Raw genomic sequence first — 14,537 nt, forward strand, 5'->3', positions numbered from 1 at the left:
GAAATAAAAATCTTTCATGATAAACAAAAGCTAAAAGAATTTGCAGCCAGAAAACCAGCATTGCAAAGCATCTTGAGCAAAACACTACACGAGGAAGAAATGAAAAACAATAACCAAAACCATCAGTGGGAAGTGCCTCTGTAAAGACAGAGGGTGGGGGGAAAGCTAATCATGGAAAAACAAACTAAATTAAAAAAAAAGAAGATAAATAATCAAACATGGCTGGAAGTACAAACCATGTATCAATAGTAACTCTAAACGTTAATGGCTTAAACTCTCCAATAAAGTGACATAGGCTGGTAACATGGATTAAAAAAACAAATCCAACAATATGCTGCCTCCAGGAGACACATCTGATTGGAAAAGACATACACAGGCTGAAGGTGAAAGGTTGGGAAAAAAATATACCATGCACACGGTCCTTGTATGACACTTTCAAATCCATTATTTAGTCATTTGAAAGTAATTGCTCATTTTAGAGGAAAGAATTAATCTCATATTTTAGAAGTATTATTCACTGAAATATTATACTTTGATATTTTAGTGCTAAAGATATATTGAAAGACTCTTGGCTAGACCATTAAAAAATGAGAAGTGCTAGTTCAGGGATTTTCTAAGTTCATCTATTTTGCTACCAGCATCAGGTTAATAGTTTCAATTCTTAAGAAGCCTTATATTTTAGACAGGGGAGGAGGATAGTCTGGGGACACAGGGAGTTATTGATGGAATAATAAAAGCTTTTAGCTTTGTTTTATTTTTCTATGTATTTTATATTTGTACACTAGTCTTCCCCTGGAGGGAATCGCTAGTGTGTAGCAATGACAGATTAAATAAGGCACTACAAATGTTTCACCAAAGGGAAGAAGCTACATAAAATGAAAAATGCATCAAATATTAAATCTATAACACAACAGTACAAAGCTCCTGGTGCTTTTTCATCAGTGACTCATGGTTATCTACTAGAGGATATAAGTTAAATTTCACAATACATATAAAAATCAATTTAAATTTATGTGTTTTGAAAAAAAATCCTGTATATATTTGTTTTAGTAGGATATTCATTATAAACTTGTATTGGTAGGTTATACATACACAAAGCAGGTTGAAAAACAAACATGTGTGATTCTCATTAAAGTGAATTTGAGGGCTGGGGCAGTAGCTCAGTGGTAGAGCATTTGCCTAGCACATGTGAGGCCCTGGTTTTGATCCTTAGCATCACGAAAAAAATAAATAAGAAGAATAAAGGTATTGTGGAAAATAAATTTGGGTATTCATTATTAATGAAAGGGGGAAAAAAGCTTGTCTTATCAAATTCATTTTATTTATTTTTTTAAAAATTTATTTTTCACAGTATATATATATTTATCCATCTGCATTTGTTTTTATATAAATACACCTTAATTCTAGGCTTTAATAAGAATGTAAAAGATTTGTTAAAAATTATTAAACATGTAATCATGGTAGTGAAAATCAGACACTATATATTTTTATATAATAAATCATTCAGTGGGTTCTAATTTCTGTCCTTTTTGTATATGTTAACTTTTATTTATGTAATTGTTGTAAGCATAGCCCATATTAGTGGGTTTTTGTCATTTTACATCTATGTATGGGCTTGTTTATGTTCAAAAAAACTTTCTCACAACAGCAATTTAGGTAGGAGCCCCAGGAAGTTATAGTATAGGAAGAATCATTTGCCATGAAATTGAGTGCCTTCCACATTTTTCCAGGGAGAAAAAGTTTGGAACATCAAAGAATTATGTCTGAGAACAGTGTCTAGGATAAGAATGGGAAAATGTAGATAAACTACAGGTTCCTGATTCGTGAATTTTACACATGTCCTTTAGGAATCCTCTACTTTTAAGTTTTGAATGTTAAGTCAAAATACAGATCAGATAATATACTCTCCTTGCCCAAAACTGTGAATTTATTTAATTCACTAATTCACTCTATAAATGTTTACTTAAGAGTATAGTCTTTACTAGACACCATTTTGTGTTGGGGATGTAGACAGACTTTCCTCCCTTCATTGGAAGAATGTACTAAATTTAAAAGGAACATATAAAATAATTCTGTATGATGTACAGTCTTTAAAAATTCATGTATATTATTAAGTGTTATGAAGAAAAATAAACCAGGGTAAGCTGACAGTGATAGAGGTGACCAGTGATAAAAGAGATGAGGATATGGCATTTGAAAAAATGTGGATGAAGTTAGAGAGCAACCATTTATGTTTAATGCCTCTCAATGACTTCCAATTCCATTTCTTACATGATTCCAGAGGGCCTTTTTGGTCAGGGCTTTATTTAGCCATATAGCATTAACATAATCTATTATTTTTACTCAGTTTACCACAAGACTCCTGTCATCTTTTTCAGTTTTTGGAGGACATCAGGACTATCAAGGGCCTTTGCAAGTACATTTTCTTTTGTCCCAGAAGCTCTTCTCTGCATTGTTAGTCTCTTGTCATCCTCCAATATTGGCTTAAATACCACATACTCAGAAAGTTCTTCACCGACAATTCTAGATAGATCCCCTTTTGATTCCACAAAGGGTGTTTTCTTCAGATTGTTATTGTTCATTTCTGTGTTCCCTTGTATTGTGCAACGTGGGTAGTTGTACTGCTAGTTCAGGAGGGGCTGAGAGTTCTATACATGCTAACTAAAGAGATGAGCCAAAATTGTACACTTTGATGATATGTATGTATCCTGCATGACTCTGGCTATATAGGATAATCAAGTCATCCCAGTGACTCTTCTTCATATTGATTAGAGATTCTAGGAGCCCAAATACTACAAAGGGCAAGTGCTGGTAACAGAGTATTACACAACTCTCTCTTCACTACCTAACTGTAACTGTTGTTGAGTTGCTTGCTGCTGGGGCAGGAAATGATTTCCCAGGAGATTGAGTGTGGTCTCTCTAATTCTAAGGGTATCATTAAATTTTTCCATTCTGCACCAAACTATCTTGGTGACAGGCATTAAAAGTTCACAAGTCTCTTTTCAAGATCTCTTGGCAGAAGCCTATTCTGACTTATTATAAGCATCTGCTAATGGCTTCTGATGATTAATATCAGCAGGGAGTCTCCACAAGGAATTCCAAGTTCTGAACTGAGTGAGAGCTTTGCACAGTGGGAAACTAAGCTCAAACACTTGTGGAGGTGTTGTGGCTAACCACACTACAGGAATGTAGTGGTGATGGTTGTAGTGGTGGTAGTAGTAGTATTTTTTTATTAAGTATTATTATTATAGCTAACATTTTGACCAGGTAATGTTATAAGTCCATTGTATGTATGACTACATAGAATTCTTTCAAAAACCCTATGAAAATGTATTCTTATTTTATTTCTGAAAAAAAATAGAATCCCAGAGAAGTTTTTGGTAGTGATTCATTATACAAATATGCAATGTGCATAATTTATAAAGTCCACAAATGTGTGGATACAGCATTAAGTTTACTTGCCATTTCTTCTTCAGCCATGTGAGGACGCAGTGTTCCTCTCCTGAGAATTCTCCCCTGAGAACAATGGAGCCATACTGAAAGTGAAGGATAGCCCTGACTAGACAACTGAAACTACAAATGCTTTGATCTTGGACTTTCCAGCCTCCAGACAGTGAGAAAATAAATTTTGGTTCCTTCTAAATTATCTTGTCCAGGTATTTTGACACTGCAGCAGAAAATTGACTAAGACATCATAAAAATAAATGTTAAGAAGCTAGAATTTATTAAAAAAAGACATTCTGCAAACTACCCTATACAAAGAATTATTTTTAAATATTACACCTAAACTCATTCATAAATCACGAAGAATTATTTTTAAATAGTTACAAATAAACTCATTCATAAGTCACAAATAAACACAGCTTTTGTATTTTCAAACTCAGGACACTCTCTTGCACACAGTAAGTTATAAATAAATATTTCCTTTGTTTGGTAATATTTGATTTACATTAGTTAAATCTTAGGATTTTTGCTGTTAAATTTCTAAAACAATTTGCTGACCAACTCTAATGATTAGCGGAAAATTTTGAGGAGCTACTCTGGACCTTATCACTCTCCATAAGTCTTCCCCTAAACTCTAATTAGATATACAGTCCTTAGGTACTAGGGATAGACAGAGGAATAGTGGAGTGATATGGAATCTTTACAATAATTATGTGAAATTTAGTTCTGTCTACTAAGAAAATAATCCCTTCGAGAAAGAAAAGGGACAGACTGGGACAAAGGTCAAGATTTCAAACTTAACCTGTGACATTTTATATGCCTTAGATACAAATCATAGAGCCATCCTTCATAACATCCAACAATCACAATATTAATTTTCTGTAGTATAGTCACTGTTACACCATGAAAATTTGGATAAGTCTCTGAAGTTTTCCAAATTTGTTTCTGTACTTATAAAGTGGACACAATAATAGCAACTACTATATACAATTAAGGAGAAGATTAAGTGCAATGATTTATAAAAGACCTTGACATAGTTTCTAACACATACATTCAATTCAGATACAATTTAATGCTATTAATTATTACTATTTTAATGGTAACAATATTGTGGTTATTATTTTTGTAATATCTGTTTTATTACTAGGTGGCACTTAAATGGAAATACTCCTTGTTCACTTATCAATTGTTGATTAAATCTGTGAAACAGTGATTGTTTATTTTCTCAAGTAGCTACTTATATCTTTTTTCATAGTAGTAGAATTACTAGCTATTACCAAGTTCTTGATTATAAAGATTTTGTCATTATCTTTTGTAGTTAAGTTATGGTAAAAAAAAAAAAAAGTTATATAAGTAGTAGTGTTTTGTAGAAGATTTAAGAAAATTTAAAAAGATGGCTTGCATTTGCCCTTTGCTCTCTATCATTACTTTCTCCAACATAGATACCATTCTGGAACCTGCCAGAAAGGGCCACACTCTAGTGTTAAGAGTAGTGAATTGGGGCTGGGGTTGTAGCTCAGTGGTAAAGCACTTGTCTAACATGGTTGAGGCACTGGGTTCAATCCTCAGCTCCACTTTAAAAAATAAATAAATAAATAAAAAATAAATAAATAAAAACGAAAGGTTAAATTCTAAAAAAAGGGGGCGGGGTGGGGAAGTAGTAATTGTCCCCGAGGAGCTACTTCTGGGGTATAGCCACCATCAGTCTTGGACCACATACATTTCTTGTTAAGAACCTGTTGTAATGGGTTTATTATCACTGACAGGCAATCCCAATCCCAATATGTAAGTCTGTATAGCCTGGTAGTTTAAATTAAAGATATTAAAGGTTTCCCTCTCCAGTCTCTCTTTTTCCTGTCATTCAAAGAAGTATATTTTGCTATAAAAAGTATAATAATTGTCATTGTTTATGGGAATGCCTTATCATTTGTGCCAAATTATCATGCAACAAATATCTCATAATTCACATCATTTGAAAACAATTACAATGTTGAGTGATTACAACTGTTAGTGACATTCCATGGTTAGAAGGGGGAAAAACAGTAGAAAATGCAAATAAAAATACTTTGCTGTTTACATACTTTGCCTACTTTTTGGGTTTTGTGGAAAAGAATCAGGAAAATGCCTAAACAAAACATGGAAATAAACTCACAAACATGTTTTTCCTAAGAATAAAAAATTATGTCAATAAATACTAATTTAAAAACTCCAATATGGAAGCTACCTTATTAGATGTTAAAGATGCAAAGACTCAAAACTTGCTTTTTTTTCCAAGAGTCAAAGGAAGGGAAATAGATGAATAAACAGATAATTAAAATGTAATATGACCATAGTTGAATTAATATTCAGAATAGGCTTTCTTAAGTCAATCTAGTAGGAAGAACAGGACAAGCTTCCATGAAAACATTGAAAGATAAGTTGAATCCTAAAGAATGCCAGTAATAAAGAACATCATGAATTTATAACGGTGCAAACAAGTGAGGAAGTATATTCCCCAGCATGTTCCCAAGATAGTGGGCTCTGGAAGTGCACTGAAGTGAAGTAGAGGTGAAGTTATGTGAATATATTTAAATCTTTTACCAAGAATGAGACATTACTTCATTTTAAAGAGTAAGACATCACATTAGATTTTTGGATAGTCAATAGGCTTTGAGAGAGGCAGAAAAATGTGATCAAGATTCACTACTTAGGAAGTTGGTTGATACTCCAAAGGAGAATTATTGAAACCCAGATGAGAGGAGTTAAACAATCTCAAAGATTATTAGTTATAATATTGATTAATATTATTAATTATGGTATAATGATTTCATTGGACTTTGCATTTAGATGTATGAAGAAAAATGTAGAATAAAAAGTATCTGGAATTGCTAATACTGAGGAACACTGGTTTTTAAGGAGATGGAAGGAAGATGAGTACTAGCAAAAGACTTCAGAGTGAGGAAAATTCAGGAAGACAGATTTAAAAAGCCAGGAAAGAAAAAGCTTCAAGAAGTAGAAAGTAGTTAATAAAATTAATCACTCTATACTAATACCTTATTTTTATTTTTATTTATTTATTACTGTTTAAACTAAACATATAATATGTATTATCATGGTTTAGATAGAAGCACAACCCAAAAGCTCACATGAGAGTCAAGGCAAGCATTTTCAGAGATGAAGTTATTAGATTCTGAGATACAACCTAATAGATGGATTAATCCACAGATTTGGATTTACTGAGTGGAAACTGTAGGCAGGTACAGTGTGGCTAGAGGAGATAAGTCACTGGGAGCATACTTTTATGGTTTATATTTTGTCTCCAGTGAGTAAAACTCTCTCTGCTTCTTGACTGCCATGTCCTGAGCTGCTTTCTTCAGCCTCATGCTTCCACCACAGTGTTCTGTCTCACCTTGGGCCCAGAGCAATAGAGTTGGTCATCTATGGAAAGAGACACCTGAAACTATGAACCCTGAATACACTTTTCCTCCTTAATTGTTCGGGGCAGGTCTTTTGGTCATAGTGACAAAAAAGCTGACTAAAATATGTATCACTGAAACTTAACACAGATTTTCCTACTAGCCCCAAATAAAAGGGGGAAAAATACCTGCCATTCTATACCTAGAGGTAGTCCCTTTAACATCTGTAGCATTCCCTTTCTTTTTTCTTTATGGATATTTGTTTACTTTTTGATATCAATTCATTGTGCCTGTGCAGAGTAATTCATTTTAACTAAATATACTTCAAATGAATACACCATTTGAATGAGAAAATGGGTTCTAATATCAGCGGCTGGGCATAGTCCAGGATATGCTATGATTCAATCAGGAGGACAAGAAATTAAAAGTGAGCTCCTTTAATAGTTCCCCAACTGTCAAGCCCAGTGTGTTTAATAAAGAGTGACCTCAGTTACTTTTATAGAGTGGCGAGTCTTCTAGTTGTTTTTCCTAATTTCTATTCTGGTTTTTTTTCTATCAACATCTTCATGACATTTCTAAGCTTTCTCTGCAGCATGCCCTGGTAAGACTACAAATCTTTGATTTCAATTTATCCATGAATTTTTCTGCTTCAGATTGAATGCTTTTATAGTCCCTACTTCACTGTAAAGGATATGGTCAATGGTCCATTCAGATACCCTTAAATGCCTCTTGTTCTTCGTGTTATTAGTCCACTATATTCCACATACATTTACCTCTATACAACCATAGCTAGAAGTCTTCTTGAGACTTGCTCTTGGGCTTCAGGAGACACTTAGACCACACATGAGCCCAAAACCTCTTTGCCTATGATCATGAGAAGCAGAAATATGAGAGGGCAGCTATCTTCCTTTGAGTTAGGATGGGTTCTTGGGTAAAATTTATACAGCATGGGATCAGGTTGAGACTCGGATTTTACCTAAAATTGCACTTTGCTCAATTTCTTTTCTATCTTGCCTCCCCTACTCCATAAACAGTTTCTCCTTCCTTAGTACATCACTTGAATGCAGTTCCTTACTTTGGGTGTGCTTTGGGGGAATCCTGAAAACTAAGACAGCTGTAGTCTACAGAAAAGTGAACTCTCCATGCTTGGCTAAAGTCACACACCTGGTACTGAAGCTGGTCATGGTTCCCAAATCTCCAGATATATAGGGCAAAGAATTGTGCTTATAATTGGGTAGGTTAAATGAAGTGGCAAAAGCCTAGTGCCAGTGATGGAACAATAGACCAAAAATTGCTCCAATTTCAGTATTATCAGTGGATATCAGGATACTATCTGAAGAGTTTATGGGAAAGAGCAATGAATGGGTATTTCATGGTTCTAAAGAAAAACTCATGGGCTTAAATGTTGTTGTGAATATATGAATTTAATACTTCACAATGTAGTTATTTTACTTCATTATAATTTTGGCCTTTACTACATACTTTTAAAATTAGAAAAAGAATGAGATGAGATAATGTGTTCAGATATAAATTCCTCTGCTAAAACAAAAGGTTGATCTTCTTTACCTAAATCGAAGCTTGGGATAGGTGTCCTTTTCAAGGACATCTATCCTATAAGGAGATAAAGAAACCCACCTCTCTTATCATTTCAACAGAAACCAACACAATTTGTTAGTGTAGTTTCTCAAATCTATTTGAAAATCCCAGCAACCAAGTCTATAGTAGCTGTAGAGACAAGAATATTGAAGTATAAATATTATCAACATAATTATTGTTAACATTTTTTATAAAGCATTACTAAAGCTGCCAAAATATTTGTTAGTATTGCTCACTAATTTTACACTATACTTGAACAAGGTGCCCAAAAATATCTTTATATATTCCATACATATTTTTTATCTTATTTATTAACGAATTTATTTATACAAACATTTTAACTAGGGACCCCCTATGAGCAACACATTAATCTTTTTTTTTATATTTCTTTTAGTTGTCAATGGACCTCTATTTTATTTATTGATACGTGCTGCTGAGAATCGAACCCAGTGCCTCACACATGCTGGGCAAGAGTTATTCCACGGAGCCACAACATCAGCCCAACAACAACAACACACTAATCTTATCCTTACTCATACTAATCATTTATCTAAATATATGTATGTGTATATGTGTGTGTGTGTGTATATATGATGATGTCTTTTACCTAAAACCATCTTTGGAGAGACTGGCATAAATAATAGTTATGTGCCACACTTTAAATGAATAAGATAACATTCTATGTATCAAGTATTACATATTTGTTAATTTACATGTTCCTTCAACATTTTTGTGACATGGAGGTCAGGGACAATTATTTTTTCTTTATACTTGAGAAAAAATGAGATTCAGAGATGTGAGGTGATCTGCACCGGTATTCATGATTTTGACTCTGGTGGCTAAGTCATAAATGATATTCCACAGTGGGTTTTGAATATATAATCTATAAAATCATGCCAGGCCCTTGACTTTCTTCACTAAATCACATAAGTCACACTATATTATACATCCTGAATTATAAGATGCAAATGTGAGCCAAATTTAGAAACAAAATAAATAGTAATAACCTTGAAATAAATTTTTAAAAGGTGCATCTGGCTACTGCTATCCAACATTATTTTTTAAAGGCCATAGTCAATCCTTATTCTTTTAAGAAACTTTTCTTTTTTATTAATGTCTTCTGATTCTTAAGGCTTATGTTAATCCAGTGAGGGTTATAATTTGAACTGAAATAGACTTCAGGTGCACATCTTCAACTTCTTTCTCTCTGAATTATACTTCTCTAAGATAAGGTAGTCTTTCATTACTAACCTCTCAAGGCATTGAATTTTCTTTGTTTTGAGATTTGTTGACATCTTAGAGATATCAACATTATGCTTGTCACAATCATTCAATATGGAAAAAATGCAATATGTACATTTTAAAGTGATGATAGGAACTGATCAACAATTCATAAAAATTATTTTGCAGCTAAGTTCTTTATATTATATGAAAGAATTATTTAATTAAATTTTGAATTTACCAATAATTTAGGTTTTTACTTTGAGACTCACTTTTCAAAGCAAAAAATCTAAGAAAGTAAAGATAGACAAAACTACCATGTGTTTTAGAGAGCTAGATTTTTCTCAAACAGATATAAATAAAGATAAAGGACATAGGATATCATCAATTTAGAAGATATGGTGAATTATGCCAGAGAATTTCTGAGAGAGAGCACACTGGGGTGCTAAACATTGCAACAGGTTTTTTTCATACAAGACCAGTAGATAAGGAAAAAAGTGATGACTATCATCTTTTTGATTCGGGGTTCTTGGGTGACAAGTAACAAAACAATTGTGGCAGACTTAGGTGGAAAAAAAAGAATGCTTTTGTTGATGTTTGCCTACTTTTTTATTTATCTGTAGTTAACTTGTGGTTGCAATTAAATGAATGATTGTAGTTCTCACAAGGATCAAGGATGTTGATTGATATTTCATTTATGGTAGTGAGTGAAAAACAATTGTAAAAAATAGTACTTATATCAGAACATCATTTGTTTGCCAATGATATGAATGATTACATTACTGGATCATTTAATAATTCCTGAATATTCTAAGAATACTTCCTCATTTTTTTGCAGTTTAGAATGTCGTTACTACAGAAACAATTACTTTGAAACTAAATCTTCATTACTAACATTTTACTTCATCACTAACATTTTACTTCATCACTTTCTATGTCTGTATGATAAACAAAAGTTCTGATTTCTAGTGTTTTCCAATTCTATTGTTTAATTCTCTTAGCATGTTCAATTGCAATCTGTCAGGGAGACAAAATACAAAGTGGAAAAAGATGCACAAAGCACATCATTATATGGTGGCTCTATTATATGGATAAAAGAAATATAACATCAAGAGCATGGTTAATAGAACAATGTAGTAAAATATTGGAGTGATGATTTTTAAGTAACTATTCTTGCTTTAAATATAATTAATTAAATTTTTTGTTTAGATAATTTAAATTCTACTTTGGAATGTGCTTAATAATCAATTTGCTATATTCCTAATAACAATCAGCTCTCTGGAAGTAGTAAAAGTTAGTTTCAAAATACCATTGTATGGTATTTTCTTGGCTAATAAAGTTGGAGGGGATATTGCAAGGTACTTTGATCGAAGTTATCTCCAAGATCATGCAGAATGAAGGGAGGTACTTCCTTAGCTTTTATAAACACTGAGAAACAAATGATCGTTGTATAAGCAAAAACACAACATGGGTCAAAGATTACTAAAGGCCCATTTCCAGGAATAAGTGGTTGACAAAGCAAGAACGTTATGTGGAGAAAGAAGGCTGTTAATAGAAGAAAAATTAGGCCCTGAACTTCATCATGTGGGATTAGGCCCCAACTTCCTTAATAAGACTCATATAGCACAAGAATTAAAACCAAGAATCAATAAATGGGATGGAATCAAACTAAGAAGTTTCTTCTCAGCAAAAGAAACAATCTGTGAGGTGAACAGAGAGCCTACATCCCGGGAGCAAATTTTTATCCTTCACATACATCAGACAGAGCACTAATCTCTAGGGTATATAAAGAAATCAAAAAGCTAAACACCACAAAAACAAATAACCCAATCAATAAATGGACCTGAACAGACACTTTTCAGAAGAGGATATACAATCAATCAACAAATATATGAAAAAATGCTCATCATCTCTAGCAATTAGAGAAATACAAATCAAAACTACACTAAGATACCCTCTCACTCCAGTCAGAATGGCAGCTATTATAAAGCAAATGACAATAACTGTTGGTGAGGATGTGGGGAAAAAGGTACACTCATACATTGCTAGGAGGACTGCAAATTGGTGCAGCCAATATGGAAAGCTGTATAGAGATTCCTTGTAAATCTGGGAATGGAACCACCATTTGACCCAGCTATTCCTCTCCTCGGACTATAACCAAAGGACTTAAAAACAGCATACTACAGGGACACAGCCCCATCAACGTTTATAGCAGCACAATTCACAATAGCTAAACTGTCGAACCAACCTAGATGCCCTTCAGTGGATGAATGGATAAAAAAATGTGGCATATATACACAATGAAATTTTACTCAGCAATAAAAGAGAATAAAATCATGGCATTTGCAGGTAAATGGATGCTGTTGAAGAAGATAATGCTAAGTAAAGTTAGCCAATTCCAAAAAAAACAAATGCCGAATGTTTTCTCTGATAAGGAGGCTGATTCATAGTGGGGTGGGGGGGGAGCATAGGAGGAATTAGATGAATTCTAGATAGCAGTGGGAGGGAAAGAGATGGGGCAGGGGATTAGCAAGGATGTTGGAATGTGATAAACATCATTATCCAAAGTACATATATGAAGACACAAATTGGATGTCAACATACTTTATATACAAACATAGATATGACAAATTGAGGTATATATATATATATATATATATATATATATATATATATATATATATGTAATAATAATTGTAATGCAAAAAATTGGTGTCATGAATTGGTGTGAACATACTTTATATACAATGATATGAAAAATTGTGCTCTATATGTGTAATAAGAATTGTAATGCATTCTGCTTTCATGTATTTAAAAAAATAAAATCAATTAAAAAAAGAGCCAAAAAAAATGATGAGAGTTCCGGAGACGCTGGAGGCGAGATGGGACCTCCAGGCCCAGGTCACCCTGCTGATTAATTCAAGCTCGGCCTATTCTGCGCACCTGAGGATGGCATCAGCCTCCGCACACCAGGCAGTGTGAACGGCTCTTCCTCAGAGACCCGTGGACACACCCACAGTGCCTCCTCACCTTTGGAAAGGGCATGCCCCATGCCTCTGCCCAGGAAGGCTCCGCTCAGTACTCCTGTCACCCCGGTCCTTGAAGACTTCCCTCAGAATGATGATGAAAAGGAGCGGCTGCAGCAGAGGCGCTCCCGGGTCCTGGACCTGCAGTTCAGTACCGACTCGCCTCACCTGTTGGCCTCCCCCACCAGCAGGAGTGTTGATGCTTCCACTACAGTACCGAAATTCACAAACACACAGATCACAGAACATTACTTCACTTGTATCAAACTATCCACTGAGAACAAAATCACTACCAAGAATGCTTTTGGCTTGCACTTGATTGATTTTATGTCAGAAATCCTTAAACAGAAGGACACGGAACCAACCAACTTTAAAGTGGCTGCTGGCACCCTGGATGCCAGCACCAAGATCTATGCTGTGCGGGTGGATGCTGTCCATGCTGATGTGTACAGAGTCCTTGGGGGACTGGGCAAAGATGCACCTTCTCCGGAAGAAGTGGAGGGCCATGGTGCAGATGGAAGTGCTACTGAAATAGGAACAACTAAAAAAGCTTCAAAGCCAAAGAAGAAGCATTCGTACAAGACCATTGAGCAGAACATAGACAACCTCAATATCTCCGAAGCAGATCGAAAGTGTGAGGTCGATCCCATGTTTCAGAAGACCGCAGCCTCATTCGACGAGTGCAGCACTGCAGGGGTGTTCCTCTCCTCCCTCCACTGCTGCGACTACAGGAGCGAGCTGCTCTTTCCTTCTGACATCCAGAGCCTCTCCACCGCAGAGCCTCTTGAGTTGCCAGATTTAGGCTGGGTAGAAATGACAGACCTCAAAGCGCCTCTGCAGCAGTGTGTGGAAAATGGCCAGCTCTGCCCTTCCCTGGCTGGGTTCCAGTTCACAAAGTGGGACAGCGAGACACATAATGAGTCTGTGTCAGCCCTGGTAGACAAGTTTAAGAAGAATGACCAGGTATTTGATGTCAATGCTGAGATGGAGGAGAGTGGCTGCGGGGACTTCCTTGATGGGCCCCTGGAGGACAACTTTGATGCCAACGATGAGCCCGAGCACACCTCAGCTGGGGACCACAAGGAGCTCCGGAGCTGGAAGGAGCCCTGCCAAGTCCAGAGCTGCCAGGAAGAAATGATTTCCCTTGGGGAGGGAGACATCCAGACCATGTGCCCTCTTCTCTCCATGAAACCTGGAGAATATTCCTATTTTAGTCCCCGGACCATGAAGATGTGGGCTGGCCCAGATCACTGGCGCTTTAGACCTCGACACAAACAAGATGCTGTTTCCCAATCAGAGAACAAGAAGAGGAATTCAAAGAAAGATTTTGAAATGGACTTTGATGATGATATTGATTTTGATGTATACTTTCGAAAAACAAAGGCTGCGACTGTTCTGACCAAGTCCACTTTGGAGAACCAGAACTGGAGAGCCACCACTCTTCCTACAGATTTCCACTACAAGATCGACACGCTGGTCCAGCTGCACCTCAAACCAGGCTTAAGGTTACTAAAGATGGCCCCAGGCCAGAAGGCAGAGACTGAGCATTATGACAACCTAAACAGACCAATATCAATTGAGGAAATAGAAGAAACCATCAAAAGACTACCAACTAAGAAAAGCCCAGGACCGGATGGGTATACAGCAGAGTTTTACAAAACCTTTAAAGAGGAACTAATACCAATACTTTTCAAGCTACTTCAGGAAATAGAAAAAGAGGGAGAACTTCCAAATTCATTCTACGAGGCCAACATCACCCTGATACCTAAACCAGACAAAGACACTTCAAAGAAAGAAAACTACAGACCAATATCTCTAATGAACCTAGATGCAAAAATCCTCAATAAAATTCTGG

At 35.3% G+C, this 14,537-nt stretch overlaps 2 protein-coding genes across 7 annotated transcripts in view; one reads left to right on the plus strand and one right to left on the minus strand.

Moving 5' to 3' along the window:
- Positions 1-14,537, minus strand: part of Csmd3 (CUB and Sushi multiple domains 3) — a 1,105,037-nt gene that overhangs the window by 577,219 nt on the left and 513,281 nt on the right. The window lies entirely within an intron of this gene.
- LOC107142749 (condensin complex subunit 2-like) overlaps positions 12,391-14,537 on the plus strand; it is a 4,460-nt gene continuing 2,313 nt past the window's right edge. The window contains exons 1-2 of the mRNA XM_048802398.1: positions 12,391-12,557; positions 12,654-14,313. Of these exons, the coding sequence (XP_048658355.1) occupies positions 12,428-12,557; positions 12,654-14,313 (1,790 nt within the window). The 5' untranslated portion in view covers positions 12,391-12,427. The remainder of the gene's footprint in view (positions 12,558-12,653; positions 14,314-14,537) is intronic.

The sequence above is a fragment of the Marmota marmota genome, unplaced genomic scaffold (genome assembly GCF_001458135.2).
Source record: "Marmota marmota marmota unplaced genomic scaffold, marMar, whole genome shotgun sequence".
NCBI lineage: Eukaryota > Metazoa > Chordata > Mammalia > Rodentia > Sciuridae > Marmota > Marmota marmota.